We start from the raw sequence: 12,497 nt of genomic DNA, 5'->3' as shown, positions 1-12,497 counted from the left end.
GCCCGAGCAAGAAGGAGAGAAGAGGCAAACATACAAATCGGATCAAATCAAAGACAGGTGTCGACTATTGCCGTAGCACCTGTAAACACACGGAACTCATCAAAGAGCCGAACCTCTTTTTGAACAAACAAAAACAGGGGGGTGGTTGAGAAGAGAGGAGAGCAAGTGCACAGGGCGCAGGGGAGAAAGGGCGAAGAAACAAGAAGCCAGAGAGCTGAATCATTGCCGAGACTGACGGGCCGGGCGGATGTGGCTGGTGCGCTGACTCAGCCCAGTCGGGATGTGTGCCGGCTATGAAGCCACCCGAACTGCGGATCTTTTACGGCGTATTTCGGGAGAGTTCAATCATGATGACTCTAGTGAGAATGCTCTATACAGGATGGGGTTCAATCCCTCGGGTTCTTTACAGAATCGTAGATGCAAGAGAAAGAAGGAGAGAACAATAAAAAGTACACGTGTATTAGCTGCCACTCAGGCAGGAGATAGTATGACGGAGATATTCGTGAGATCGTGAAAAAAACATTAACAGAAATGACGTCGCCAAAATAAAACCAAACGGCTGGAAAGATATATGTATATACAAAGTGAGATCGATGGCGTGGCCTTGATGATGAGTAGATTAGTTTCCGCTGATCGGCCATTCGTCCGAAGCAGGATGGACGCTCTGTCGATTCCGCACTCCGAGGATCGGCAGATCAGGCCTGGACTAGTCGTGCGCCTTAAAAGGCCTCGGTGGATGGTCTCTCGCCAGTGTGACCACCAGCAGACAGACCCTCATCTGTACTAAATGGCCGCACGTCCGAGACCGTCGGACTGGCTTCAGAAGCAGCAGCGAAGCTGCCCCGATTCGAGGACGTCAGGGTATGCGGCGGACTACCGGCACTGCTGCGTAGACTACCATTGCTACCACCCCAGGCACCGCGACGCAGTTTCATGAGGGCGGTCAGCGACATCTCGTCGTCGAGATTGCCCATGTCCACGAGCTGCGCCAAGCCAGGACTGGCCAGAGAGGCGTTGGAGTGCCCCGCGCCGTGGGCTTTCAGCGAGATCATCGAGTTGCGCGTACTCCATTCGCTGCGCTCCGTGATAGGCGTCAGACTGGGTTCTTGGAATTTGCCGCGGCCGCTGTGGCTGCGCGAGATGCCATCCACGCCACGCGGGCCAAAGTATCCGCCGTTGGTGAGCTCGGAGTCAGAGTCACAGCTGCCGTGCGCTTGGGCGTAGAACCCGAATTCCTGGCCGTAGAACCCCTCGTCGTCGTTTTCCAGTGCTTCGGCGTTGGCGGCCGCGACGATCGGATCATCGTACAGCGCATCGTCGTCGTAGATCATATCTTCGAAGGCGTCCTCGTAGGTCATGATATCGGCTGCCTGGCTCAGACGGCTGTCGTCTGACACCAGGCCCGGCTCGCCTGTTTGCGAGGCGCCAGAGACGCTGTCTCGTCCAATAGACTTCTCACTGACACTAAAGGTGCGTTCAACCCGACTTTTAGTGGCTGCTTCGTTGGCTGCGAACGCCAGTGCATGATGTAGCACTTCGAGGTTTTGCTCTGTCAACACGCCACCGTGACCTCGTGTAGGACCCATGTTGGGGATCGGCTCGCCCAAGGGTCCGCGCTTGACCGAAGCCGCAAACCGGTAGTCACTGGCCACACTAGGCATGTGCTTGAGGCCTGGGTTGCCATCCTCTTCCAGGGTGCTCTCTTTCGCGACTGAGTCATTGCGGCGGAGTTGTTCGCCATCCGTAGAAGGAATGGGAACGACATGCTCGCCAGCAGGGTTTGGAGCAAAGAGGTGGCTCGATTCGTCGTCGAAGATGGACTCGTCCACCTTGTTTTCATCATCTCCCGTAAGAGTGAGGTCCCCAAAATCACCATCATCGAAATAGAGATCGTCGTCGTCATCCTCCAAGTTCAAGGTCTGGGGGGATTACTGCTCATGGAGAAGTGTCCCTGACGTTTAGTCTCTGAAGAATCGGGAGGCGCTTGCTGTGACTGTTGTGCCGCATTCCCTCCAAAGGGGGAATCCTCATATTGGTAGGACGCGAACTGGCTAGGCTGGGAAAAAGCAGGAGTGTTCGGGCTGGCCGCGACAGGTGATAATCCAGGTATAGTCCCAGACTTGACCTCCCCATTGACATCACGAGAAACCGAGAGCGTATTGTAATCATCATCGTCGGCATCCGCATTGACACCGGGGATCTTCTCCTCGAGACCATCGACATCATCCAAGATTTCGTTGTCATATTCGTCGTCAAAGTCATCAAAAAAGCTCTGTTCCAATCTGCGTGCGGCCGCTTTCTCCTTATGTTTTTCTTCCAGAAGCTTTTCCTGTACAGAGGACTCCACGCCGCTCATGTCGAAACTGAAGCGAGAGGCATTGCTCTTGAGATGTTTTGGCAGACCTGAGGGCTGTGGAGGGACATGTGGGATAGTGTCTTGATCTTGATCCCGAGGGTCCGTCAAAGGAGGGCTTGTTTTCTTCGGTGGATCCGGTCCAGGCTCTAGATCAGTGTACCTGGCGGAGTCTTGGTTTTGGTCTGGGAGTTGGGACGGAAGCTTCCTCGCAAAAACAGGTATCGACTTCTCGTAACCAGGCTGAGATTGGTTCGTCAATAATGTAGACTGCAGATAGCCCTTGTTCTCGACTTGTAGCATATTCTGGTCATCTTCAAAATGTTCTTTGAAAACTGGCGAGTGATCACTCAATCTCTTTTGATGCTCACTCCATGGAGATTTTGGATCTGGTCCTCCCGACTGTGACGGAGATGGTTCATGTGCACTCTGAGTGTTTGCATCTGGACCTGATAGGTTCCGCCGTGGGCGAGGAGCAGAGAAGTCATGTACGATATTACCTCGAATCCGCGGGTCATAGTCGTCCGGAATCGCAGGAACCAAATTCTGTGCCCCGATATTCGCATCGTCGGTCCGCGAGCCGGGCACCTGAGAAGATCTCCGGCGAGCAAGAAGAGACATGGGGTTCAGCAGATGAAGCATTGCCTTGCCGGACTTGTGATGTGTGTTGTCCGCCGACACATCCCCAGCCCGGCGTGCGACAGCACCGCCCCCTCTGCTTTAAACTCCTTTTGCATGTTTTGTTTATCCGGAGATGACTCGTCAGGTGAAGCCCTGAAACGGAAAGGACCCGTATTACCCACCACTGCAGTGGGCGACCGTTTTTGTGTGTCCACAGGCTGAGCCTGCAGTGTGCGTAATCCCTTCCCGCCAACGAAAGACCTACGAAAAGGTGAGGTGGGCTTAGAATTCGGCTCTCCCTCGGTGGCCTGGTCTTGCTGTGGACTTGGGCTCGGGATGGACAGTTGGGAATGGTTGGATTGTGAGATAAGGGCCGGTTCTCGATCGCGCTCCCCGGGGCCGGGACTCGAATGGGGACGGTTTTCTGTTTCTGTGAATGGAGACGGAGCAGCAAGACTGAATGACGAGGAGAGCGCGGCTGTGGATGTTGTGATGTCTAGCTTAGCAGTGTCGGTCTCGAGGGGCGAGTCGCTCGTTGGAGGTGGGGGGACGTCAATGAAGGGGGCATCGTCCAATGTCCTGGTGAGTATAGGCGTCTCTGGGAGCGCGGGGAGCTGTTGAGGACTGCCGACAGGGCTCTCATTTCCTCCTTTCGAGAATGTTGGCGGGACGAGCGGAGGGGGCCCGGGTGGCAGCGCAGAACGGCGTTGGTCGCGGCGCCAGTAGGCGAAGGTGGGCATGTTGGCCGGGGCGATTGAATGCCTCCCACAGTGGGCATAGGAGCCGACTCGATGTTCTCAGCAGTGGGAGTCGTCCATGGCAATCAATCGCTGGGCTGAGGGGCGGCAGGCTCACGGTGGAGAAAGAGAAACAGAAAAAAACAAGAGACCGCGCATTCAGTCTCACACATACCAGAGCAGCCACCCTGGAGAAAGTAAGCGATTCGGCAACGCGTGTTGAGCCGCAGGGACAAAGGAGACGTGGTGCCGAGAGCGATCGAGAAGCACGGTCAGAGATAAAACTGGAAACGTGCGCGGCGGCGGATCAGGTTGCATTGCATCACCTCGTGTTGATCACCCCATCTGGTAGTGTGTTTAGGACTACAGTTACTATAGTCCCCATCAATTTGGGGAGTGTGCACCATAGTGTTATAGAGGGTGTTCTAGAAAGATCAACCCATTGAGATATATTAAGCTAAACCGAAACATTGTTTTGCTTCCATACCTAGGTCTGTCTGTACATACTCAAGGGGAGATGCCCCCAGCTCACCCATCAAACCCCAAGATCTCATTAGCCCTCCTCGCCGCCTCTCTCTGTCCCCCTTCAGCCCTCTCACTCACCTCAAACCTCAAGCACCCCATCGCCGCCCTCCCCTGATCGGACAACCCATCCACCGTCCCCCGCTCTTCATGACTCCCCTCCCCAATACCCCCCGGAAAATCCGGCGGCGGTCTCCCCTCCAAGAACAAGGCCCTCTGACTCTTCAAATAGCGACTATTAACCTCACACAGCGGCGCTGCAGGGATATACAGCACGCTCGAATCCTCAGTTCCCCGGTGCTGGTTCTCCACCATGTGCGCGACGTCGCAGTGCCAGAAGACTGCGTCGCCGGGCTGGACGCGCGGGATGGAGACGAATCCGGTGCTGTGGATATGCGCGTGCTCTGTTGCTAGTAGTTCTTGGCCTGCGCCCATCGCTGCGCCGTGGAAGGTGCTGGTTTTGTCGTCGAGGGTCCATTTGCCGGTTTGGATGTCCTGGTGGACGAAGGGGCGGAGGAGGGTGTATGTGCTGGATAAGAGGAGGTCGGGCATTACTCGTAATGTGCCTGCTCCGGGGCTGCAGTCAGAGAGGGAGAGCCAGCCCTGTGAGGACTGGTCAGTCACTTATTGGATTCGAATTCCTCGAGGCCCTTGGGAGGGTTCACCTGGTAAGAGCGAAAAGCAGAGCATCCGCCCGGCCCATGATACATATCAGTCGTCGCATTGAGCCGATGCGTGATAGCAAAGGGATCATGCTTCTCCCACTGACCAGTAAATACCTCCTCGTAGCACTTGCGGTACTCGGGGTCCTCCCAACGCTCCAACGAGCCACCATCCAAATGAGGCCCAAGATTGAACGACGTATCACCGGGCTGCCAACCTTCATGTCAGCAAGAACAACCAGCCAAATAACTAACATACCACCTACCGTGCGGATGCGCAACCGATCGCAGTACGTCACCGGGACACTGGTATCAACAGGGTCCCCCGGCGCAGCGGACCACACCTGATTAAGTGCTGCCTGCGCAGCGAGCATATGTGCATGAGCTCTCGCCTCGAGCTGCGTCTTCGACCAGTAGATCTCATAGACCTGCGGGTTATCCGCGGGAAAGCCCTTCGTGGACGGGTTGAGATGTATATAATCACGAACCCGCCTCTTCCAATCCAGCGCCTGCTCCACCGAAACCAACCCGCGAATAATGATAGTCCCCCGTTTTTTCAGCGCGCGCTTAGCCTCGTCAGGCAGCTGCCCGTTGTTGGTCTGGATCGCGGAGAAAGGGATCTCGGGGATCATTTGCGGATCCCAATCAGCTAGTCTGTCTGTTGCTACGTTGTCCAGTAGCCTCTTCCATCCGTCGAGGATGGCGTGGCCGTTTTGATGTGAGATCTCTCGTTTGAGGTTTAAGAATCGTGTGGGTAGGTCCTGGGATTGCTTGGACATGGAGGTAAAGGCGTTGGCGATGGAGCCTTCGGTGCGATTGTGGACTTCTTGGTTACTGCTGAGGTCGGCCATTGAGGCCATGGCTCGCTTTGCGCGGCTGTGGCCGGCAAGAAGCGGCCGTTGAAGCGCTCTGGCTTGCACTAGGGTTCGAGGCAGAGCCATGATGTGGTTATAAGAGGAGAGAGGTGTTGCTCCCCGGATCGGGTAGTATATTGTTTCCCCGCATCGAGTGCCATGGTACGTTTCAGCGTCTGTAGTGTTGTGTATTACCGAGTATGAAAGTATTTATAGGATTGAAACAACGGCTAAATTCTGAGATCTACTCGGAATAAATAAACAAAATAGCTCGCTGGTTCTATTCCCTCCGTACTTTACATGGATATCCTAGTAAAAGAAAGAAGCCAAGAACACCCCACAATGATGAAAACAACAAAAACTCCTAGCGAATGCTCTGCCGCCAGCGATCAATCATATCACGTTGCGTGGGATCAGTAGGCGGTCTCGCCATGTTCGGCCCACAGCCATTGGCATACATCCCGTTCATGCCCATCATCAACTGGTTGTAGGGATAGGCATTCGGATACATCATTCCCTGGGCCTGCTGTGGCATCATCATGGGATAGCCCATGGGCGGCATCGGGTACCCCATTGCCATTGCGTGGTGTGAGAATTGCTGCATGGGCATGAACATGGGCATAGACATGTGGGGGTTTGCATATGGGTTGAGGAGATCGTGCGAGGATTTGCGGGCAACAGGAACATGGGACGCACGCGTCTGCGGTAGGGCGGCCATGCTTCGATGGGCTCTGGGTGCCTTGTTGGGATTAATATTCCCGCGCTGGGCGCCGCCGCTCTCCTTTTGGAGTCGACTGCGGCGCTGGGCGAGGGTTTCGTTGTCGTTGTCAATATGATCGGCTTCCTTGTCCACTTCGGGTCCGATGTCGTCTTTGGGAGCAACTCCAAGCCGGGTGTCGAATTCCGCTAGCAGTTCATTGGCGAATTCGCTGTCGGCGGGGTCCTGTCCTCGAAGTCGTCGCAAGCGCTCGGCCAGTGTTTCTCCCTCCTCGTCGCTGTCTCCCTCACGCTCGATGATTTCACTCTCATACACCGCTGTAGCGGGGTTGTCTGGTTGAGGAATAGGTTCACCCCGTAGCCGGGCACGACGTGTGCTCAGCGGCTCATTCTCTTCCAGCTGTCGCTTCTCCATCAGTCCCGCCGGACGTTCCTCCTCCTCGATTTCGGCTTCGGTCTTGTCCGGGTAGAGCATGGCCAGCGGTACCTCGTCGTCATCTGCAGTGTCGCGACTATCCCACGCCAGAGTGACTGGTCGCTGCCGTCTTTTGGCGTGTTGTTTTTGAGCCATAGCGTCCAGCTCCAGCAGTGTGGCTTGCATCCCATGCGTGGGCCTCGTCCGCCGCCGTTGTTGCATCTCGTGCTTCCGTAGTTCCAGCTCTGCTAGCAGGGTATTTGGCGGTCCGACATAGTCAAAGAACTCTTCTTCCTCTTCCTCTTGGTCAGGTTCCCCATCCCCAGAGTGCTCTTGTGTATCAGAGCCTTCGTGCATCTCATTCAAATCATCATTTGGATGTCTCTCATCGCCCGAGTCCTCATGCTCGCTCCCATTGTTGGTGCTCTGACGTTGCCCCATCGTGTTCCATTTATTCTTGGTTTCTTTCCCTCGTGCTCTCGCATAAACATAAGACCCGATGTGGCCAGCAATAGGATGATCAGTGAACGCTGAGACTGGCGCGCATGCCGAGGCGTCAAGTATGCTTTCCAATGTCGCAACGGCGGAGTCCTGCTTGACCTTGACGTCGAGTGACGAAGTCGGTTGCTGTTGTTCAAGAAAAACACTCGCGGGTAGTTGCGGCAGAGGTGTCGACTGTCGGCGTTTGTTCTGGTGGTCGTCTTTGGTTGGCTGGTCAGAGCCGGGCAGCCAGGCCGTCGACTTCCTATTTTCGGCAGGAACGGAGCCGACAAGCTGTGTCCGGCGCTTCTCGCGGTCTGTAAGTGGCTTGCGGGATAGTTTCGGGGGTAGGTTGAGCATGCGCGGCACGGGTGCAGGGTAATATACCATGTGCTCTCCCGTCTGCGGCTCCTTGTACGATTCCGGTTTGCTGGCCAGAGGCGGTCTGGTCAGGGAGATCCGGCGAGCGAGAGAGTTGGCTGGATCCAATGGAGAGAAATGCACGCCATCGAAATCAGTAAAGAGCGTTCGGGCTTCCTGGTAGGTATCATTCGACGCAGCCGTGGATGGGCGCTCGATCGCTGCCACAGCAGCATCGTAGTGGTTCTGGTAGAGCAAGTCGTTCGAGGCGTAAGCCGACGTCTGCGGCGAGGGAATTACAGGAAGGGGGATCGGATGGGAAAAGTCGCCGTCCTCGTCGTGGATCGACTTCGAAACATGAGCCAGGTACGATCCGGATGCGGAGCGCTGACGCGAGGCCGAAAGAATCGAGCCATGAGGGGACGATAAAGAAGCAGCAACGGGCGAGAATGTTCCATTCCGGAGAATCATCGAGTTGGACGCGGAGCTGCAGGATCGCCTCTTTTGTTCCTGGTCTATTCTGCGGATCTCACTCTCAATATCGACCGAGCTCGAGCTCAGCTGCTCGGCGCTCTGCTCCAGTCTCTCTACATTCCCCAGGTAGGCGCCCTGCAGCGACTGCAGGTCAGGAGTTGGATGGCTGAGGGGAATGGGGATGTCGCTGGAGGCGCTTCGCAAGGGCGGATCTGGATCGGACGAGGAATGTTGGGCGACAGTCGTATCGAGGGGAGGAATGTGGCGGGAACCGCGTTCGGAGGTGGGATCGGCGGCGGTGTAGTCGTCGTCCTCCACGATTTCATAGTCGGTGGAAGTCAAGGAGTGGATGAAATGGCCGAGACTGGGAGGGGACGCATGGCCGGGGGCAGGCGAGGGGTCGCGTGAGGCGCTGGACGAAGCGTTGGAGGCCTGGTCGTAGTCGACCTGATCGACGGCGCTGTAGACCATGATAGGCCCATTCACCGGAGTCGTGGGTTGGGTTGGGTTTGGGGGGAAGGGAGGGAGGAAGAGATAGAAAAAGGACCGGTCAGGAACGACTGGTGGCCGCACGCATGTCATACATGGCTAAATTTGGGTCAGCCATGAAGGAAGAAAAAAACCGGGCACTGCGCAGTTAGTTAGGTAGCCAAGCCACTGTGACGGAGTGCCATGGCCGACTGTTCTAGACTGTCGATCCCTGCTCCAATCGACCGGGGGTTTCTTCCCAGATTTACTTCCGATGTTATTGTTTATTTCGTAGTTAGTTAATCCTCGTACTCCGACCACACCTCGGGCGCCGGATTGGACACTCCCTTCTGGCGCGCCGGTACATGCTTATCCAGCCCCTTGATCATCTTCAAGTTGGGCAACTGGCTCTCTCGCTCCGCCAACAGTGCCCGGATATGGACGTCGTACAATGGGTGCTGCCCTTTTTGGTACCCCGTAACCTGCAGCGACTGCAGGCTCTGCGGGATACTCTTGACGAGTGTCCATGAGCCCTCGTGGAGATGTTTGTATTTCTGCTTGGGGGAGTAGGAGAGGCCCCGGGAGAGAAAGAAAAAGGCTTCAATGCCGACGCGCAGGTGGGTGAGTTTCTGAAAGTCGACCAGTCCAGGCGACCAGGGCTGCACGCCGACATCCTGCAAGTTTAAAGGCCATGGTGTTCCAGCGATATGCTCCCCGTCCTCGGCGAGGGACTCCTCCGCTTCGTGGCTCTCGTCCCAAATCTGCTGCTCGAATTCATCACCCCAGCCGACATCATCGCACAGTTCATAACCGTCGGACTCTTGCCAGTACCAGTTTGATGGAACATAATCATCAATGTCCAGATTGAGAACCTCAAGCGTGCGTACGTGGCGCAGGAGCGCACGTGTCATGGGCAACGGCGCTACAGAGCTGGGTCTACTCCAACTTTCACGACCTCCAGCTGTCAAGGTAAACTCGGTCAAGGCCTTGCACGACTGGATCACCCGCCTCAGAATCCTCCAATCGAGATTCGCGTTTGGAAACCGCAGCCGACGAATATTGGATGATTGATCTTCGGGCTCGATGGTGGTCATCCATTCCGGGCATTTGACAGCATTCATAGTGACCGATTCGATGGCCGGGAGACCCATGATGGGTCTCAGGCTTGACCAGATGTCAACCTTGTGATAACCAGAAGAATTGGCCCAACCGCGACCGTGCGGGATGATTGTGATGTCTCGAAGATTTTTCGCAAACGGGTACTCGCTCGGCCTAGCCCCGGAACGGCGCAAGATCAGCTCAGTCGGCATCCTAGTGTGCGTAAAGTCTTCGCTGTTGTCCCATCTGCTATCCGAGATAGACGGAGTGCGCATCAGACACGTTGTGGCCATGGACTGTAGTCTGGGACACACGGTAATCAGAACCGCGCATAGTGCATCGCCGATATTTCTATCTACATCGTCGCGATGTTCGTGCGAGGGAGGTAGTGGGTTAGCCTTGCTGCCCTCGGCAATCACTTTCAGTAAATAGAACACATGTTCTTCCATAGGTTTAGGAAACCGGGCTGCTTCGGTCGCATGTAGAAGCAACTGCTTATCCTCGTCCGTCAAGAGCCTCTTTTGCTGCTGGCGATTCTTGGCTAGGGTGTCATCCCAGAGCGTATTGCTGTCGAGTTCGATGTGACGAACATAGTCTCTGAGCTGGGGTTTGCGCAGGATGGACAAGAGAATGTACAGGGCTCTTTCAAGGTCGGCGCTCGAGCAAAGACGAATACGACGGTATCGCCTGCGAGCGTTCATGTCGCATAGGCGGTGCAGGACTTTGCATGACCTCGCCAGGGCCGCGACATCGCGTTGCGAGTTCACATGCGACACGACCAGGAGCAGGATGTCCTGGGGAAATTCGAGGAGCGGCAACATGGGGAACGAGACTCAACAATTGGAATAGGCCGGGGGGTTTACTTGGGCAGGATTTACCCCCTGCCAGGGTCAACGAGTGTGATGCGCAAATCAAATGAGTGAGGTGCCGTGGGTTATACTTCCAGATACGTGACTGGCTGACATAAGACGCGTTCACTCTACCCCAGGTACGCGTGATTCTTTTTCCCGTGGATGCTCGACCACATCATGTCGTACTATGATGTTGACTCTATCTTGACAGACGCCCAGGTATGTATGATCACTGTTATATTGATGGAACAACGACCTAACCTCCATTCCAGAAACTGCCCTGTACCTTCGAGTTGGAGGTGCCCGGCCTGGGCATTCTCGAAGGCAACCCGGGAGAAGATGTCGGTCTTTACAACGTCAATTGAACCTCGCTAATCCCATCCAGATCAAAGCCGGCACCCGCATGGATCTCCCATTATGGCTGGGTGAAATGCTCTCGATCGGGTAGGGACCACTTCCGAACCATGCCCACCAGCAAGTAACCTAACTCAAAAAACCAGAGCCCGACTGGGCACCTCCCGTCTCGTCACGCTGGATATGCCCGACGCCCTGTCCGAGCGAGTGATGAATGCGTTAAAGGCCGATCCTCGCACCGTAGACTTGCGCGCGCTGGCCCCGCATTTCTACAGCCTGAGCGAGCGCATTCTCGAGATCTTCGAAGAGGAGGAGATGGTCGATGTCTTGAGTGATGTATGCGGGTCGCCTACCTGCTTTTCTTATCTGATCCGCTGATTCGATGCGTTTTAGACCTTCAAGAAACGGGCGGCGGAGATTGCAGACCACGCCCATAACCCGCGCGGAGCGGTGGGCGATGGCGTGGATTTCCTGCGCGGTCTGGATGAGACGGAGCGGCAATGTCGGTCATGGTCTTTTGATTTTTTGTTCTTTTTTTGGGGATCTTACTGACATGATTACTGACAGTATTCCGGTCGGCTCATGACCGGGCCAAGGAGATGCGGATCTGGTCGGGAGAAGCGAAGCGAAAGTAACTCATTCGTTGTGACGTGGATTGGGATTCCGACTTGACAGGTGTCGCTGGACGTGTCTCAATACCTATGTGGAGACGAAGCTTAAATGTCCATAGTATATGATAAACAACAATGATCAAACAGTCGAGACATCACATCACTGAGTTTGTCTACCCCTAACTAAAGTACTAAAATCCCAGCGCAAGGGAATCTGAGACGGGTCTTGCTCCACGGGCCTCTTCCGATTGGCGATGATCGTGTTAGTGAGGCCGTTAGCACGGTCCACTAACCCTCTTTCTGCCAGGGGAGGAGCTAAGTGAGAGGCTGGGACCCAAAATTGGGCATGGCCGTTGATTCAAGAAGCTTTCTTTCCATTCTTCTTGTGGTTCTCCCTTGATTTATCTTCATTCCTTCAGTCTCCCACGCGACCACAAACTACCACCACGACCACCACAAGAACAACAAGAACAAAGCCTTTGTGGGGCTTAATCGTTTCCTTTTTCTCATCCTTCAGACTCATCATCTGGCAATTCCACTAGGCGCAAACCTTGGATTGTCCCCACAGTTCGCCCGAGCTCTGTCTGATTGCTAGATTTTCTGCATCCCTCGCTTCTTGCAGTCTATCCATCCATCCATCCATCCAATAATACAGATTGCAGGTCTCTGATTGCCTCTCCCCAGGGATCGATCCAGTCGGGGAATTATTCATGCCTGCGCATTGATTAGATGCACCGATTATTATGGACCGAAAATCCCACAGGCGGAGCTCTGGTGCCTTGCACCAAGCTGCTCCTCCTCCCGCCAGGGTCCCCATATATCATCCCCAGCCCGCGCCGCAGACTCGCAGTGTATCGAGCAAGTGTCGTCCCAGTCGTGAGTCTACTATTTCTTCTTCCCTTTTCACCCCTTCTGTTTCT

General features: G+C 55.1%; 4 protein-coding genes across 4 annotated transcripts; 1 reads left to right on the top strand and 3 right to left on the bottom strand.

Moving 5' to 3' along the window:
* Positions 1-719: 719 nt before the first annotated feature.
* On the bottom strand, positions 720-3,714 carry N7474_006731 (uncharacterized protein; the record flags this gene model as incomplete). Its single annotated transcript, XM_057198141.1, has 3 exons — positions 720-1,919; positions 2,126-3,007; positions 3,061-3,714. The coding sequence occupies 3 exons, from the start codon at positions 3,712-3,714 to the stop codon at positions 720-722; spliced, it is 2,736 nt and encodes a 911-aa protein (XP_057051581.1).
* Positions 3,715-4,239: 525 nt separating this feature from the next.
* Positions 4,240-5,836, bottom strand: N7474_006730 (DUF1479 domain-containing protein; the record flags this gene model as incomplete). Its single annotated transcript, XM_057198140.1, has 3 exons — positions 4,240-4,836; positions 4,899-5,105; positions 5,162-5,836. The coding sequence occupies 3 exons, from the start codon at positions 5,834-5,836 to the stop codon at positions 4,240-4,242; spliced, it is 1,479 nt and encodes a 492-aa protein (XP_057051580.1).
* A 277-nt stretch (positions 5,837-6,113) lies between these two features.
* Positions 6,114-8,666, bottom strand: N7474_006729 (uncharacterized protein; the record flags this gene model as incomplete). Its single annotated transcript, XM_057198139.1, has 1 exon — positions 6,114-8,666. One exon carries the CDS (start codon positions 8,664-8,666, stop codon positions 6,114-6,116), a length of 2,553 nt encoding a protein of 850 aa, XP_057051579.1.
* A 1,221-nt stretch (positions 8,667-9,887) lies between these two features.
* Positions 9,888-11,601, top strand: psf3 (DNA replication protein PSF3; the record flags this gene model as incomplete). Its single annotated transcript, XM_057198138.1, has 10 exons — positions 9,888-10,076; positions 10,307-10,441; positions 10,502-10,680; positions 10,730-10,749; positions 10,824-10,831; positions 10,885-10,953; positions 10,998-11,056; positions 11,113-11,302; positions 11,360-11,468; positions 11,534-11,601. 10 exons carry the CDS (start codon positions 9,888-9,890, stop codon positions 11,599-11,601), a joined length of 1,026 nt encoding a protein of 341 aa, XP_057051578.1.
* Between the last annotated feature and the right edge of the window lie 896 nt (positions 11,602-12,497).

This window comes from Penicillium riverlandense (assembly GCF_028828495.1).
Source record: "Penicillium riverlandense strain IBT 135883 chromosome Unknown utg000006l_segment0_segment0, whole genome shotgun sequence".
Lineage (NCBI taxonomy): Eukaryota > Fungi > Ascomycota > Eurotiomycetes > Eurotiales > Aspergillaceae > Penicillium > Penicillium riverlandense.
This window is presented reverse-complemented; position numbering and strand designations above follow the sequence as displayed.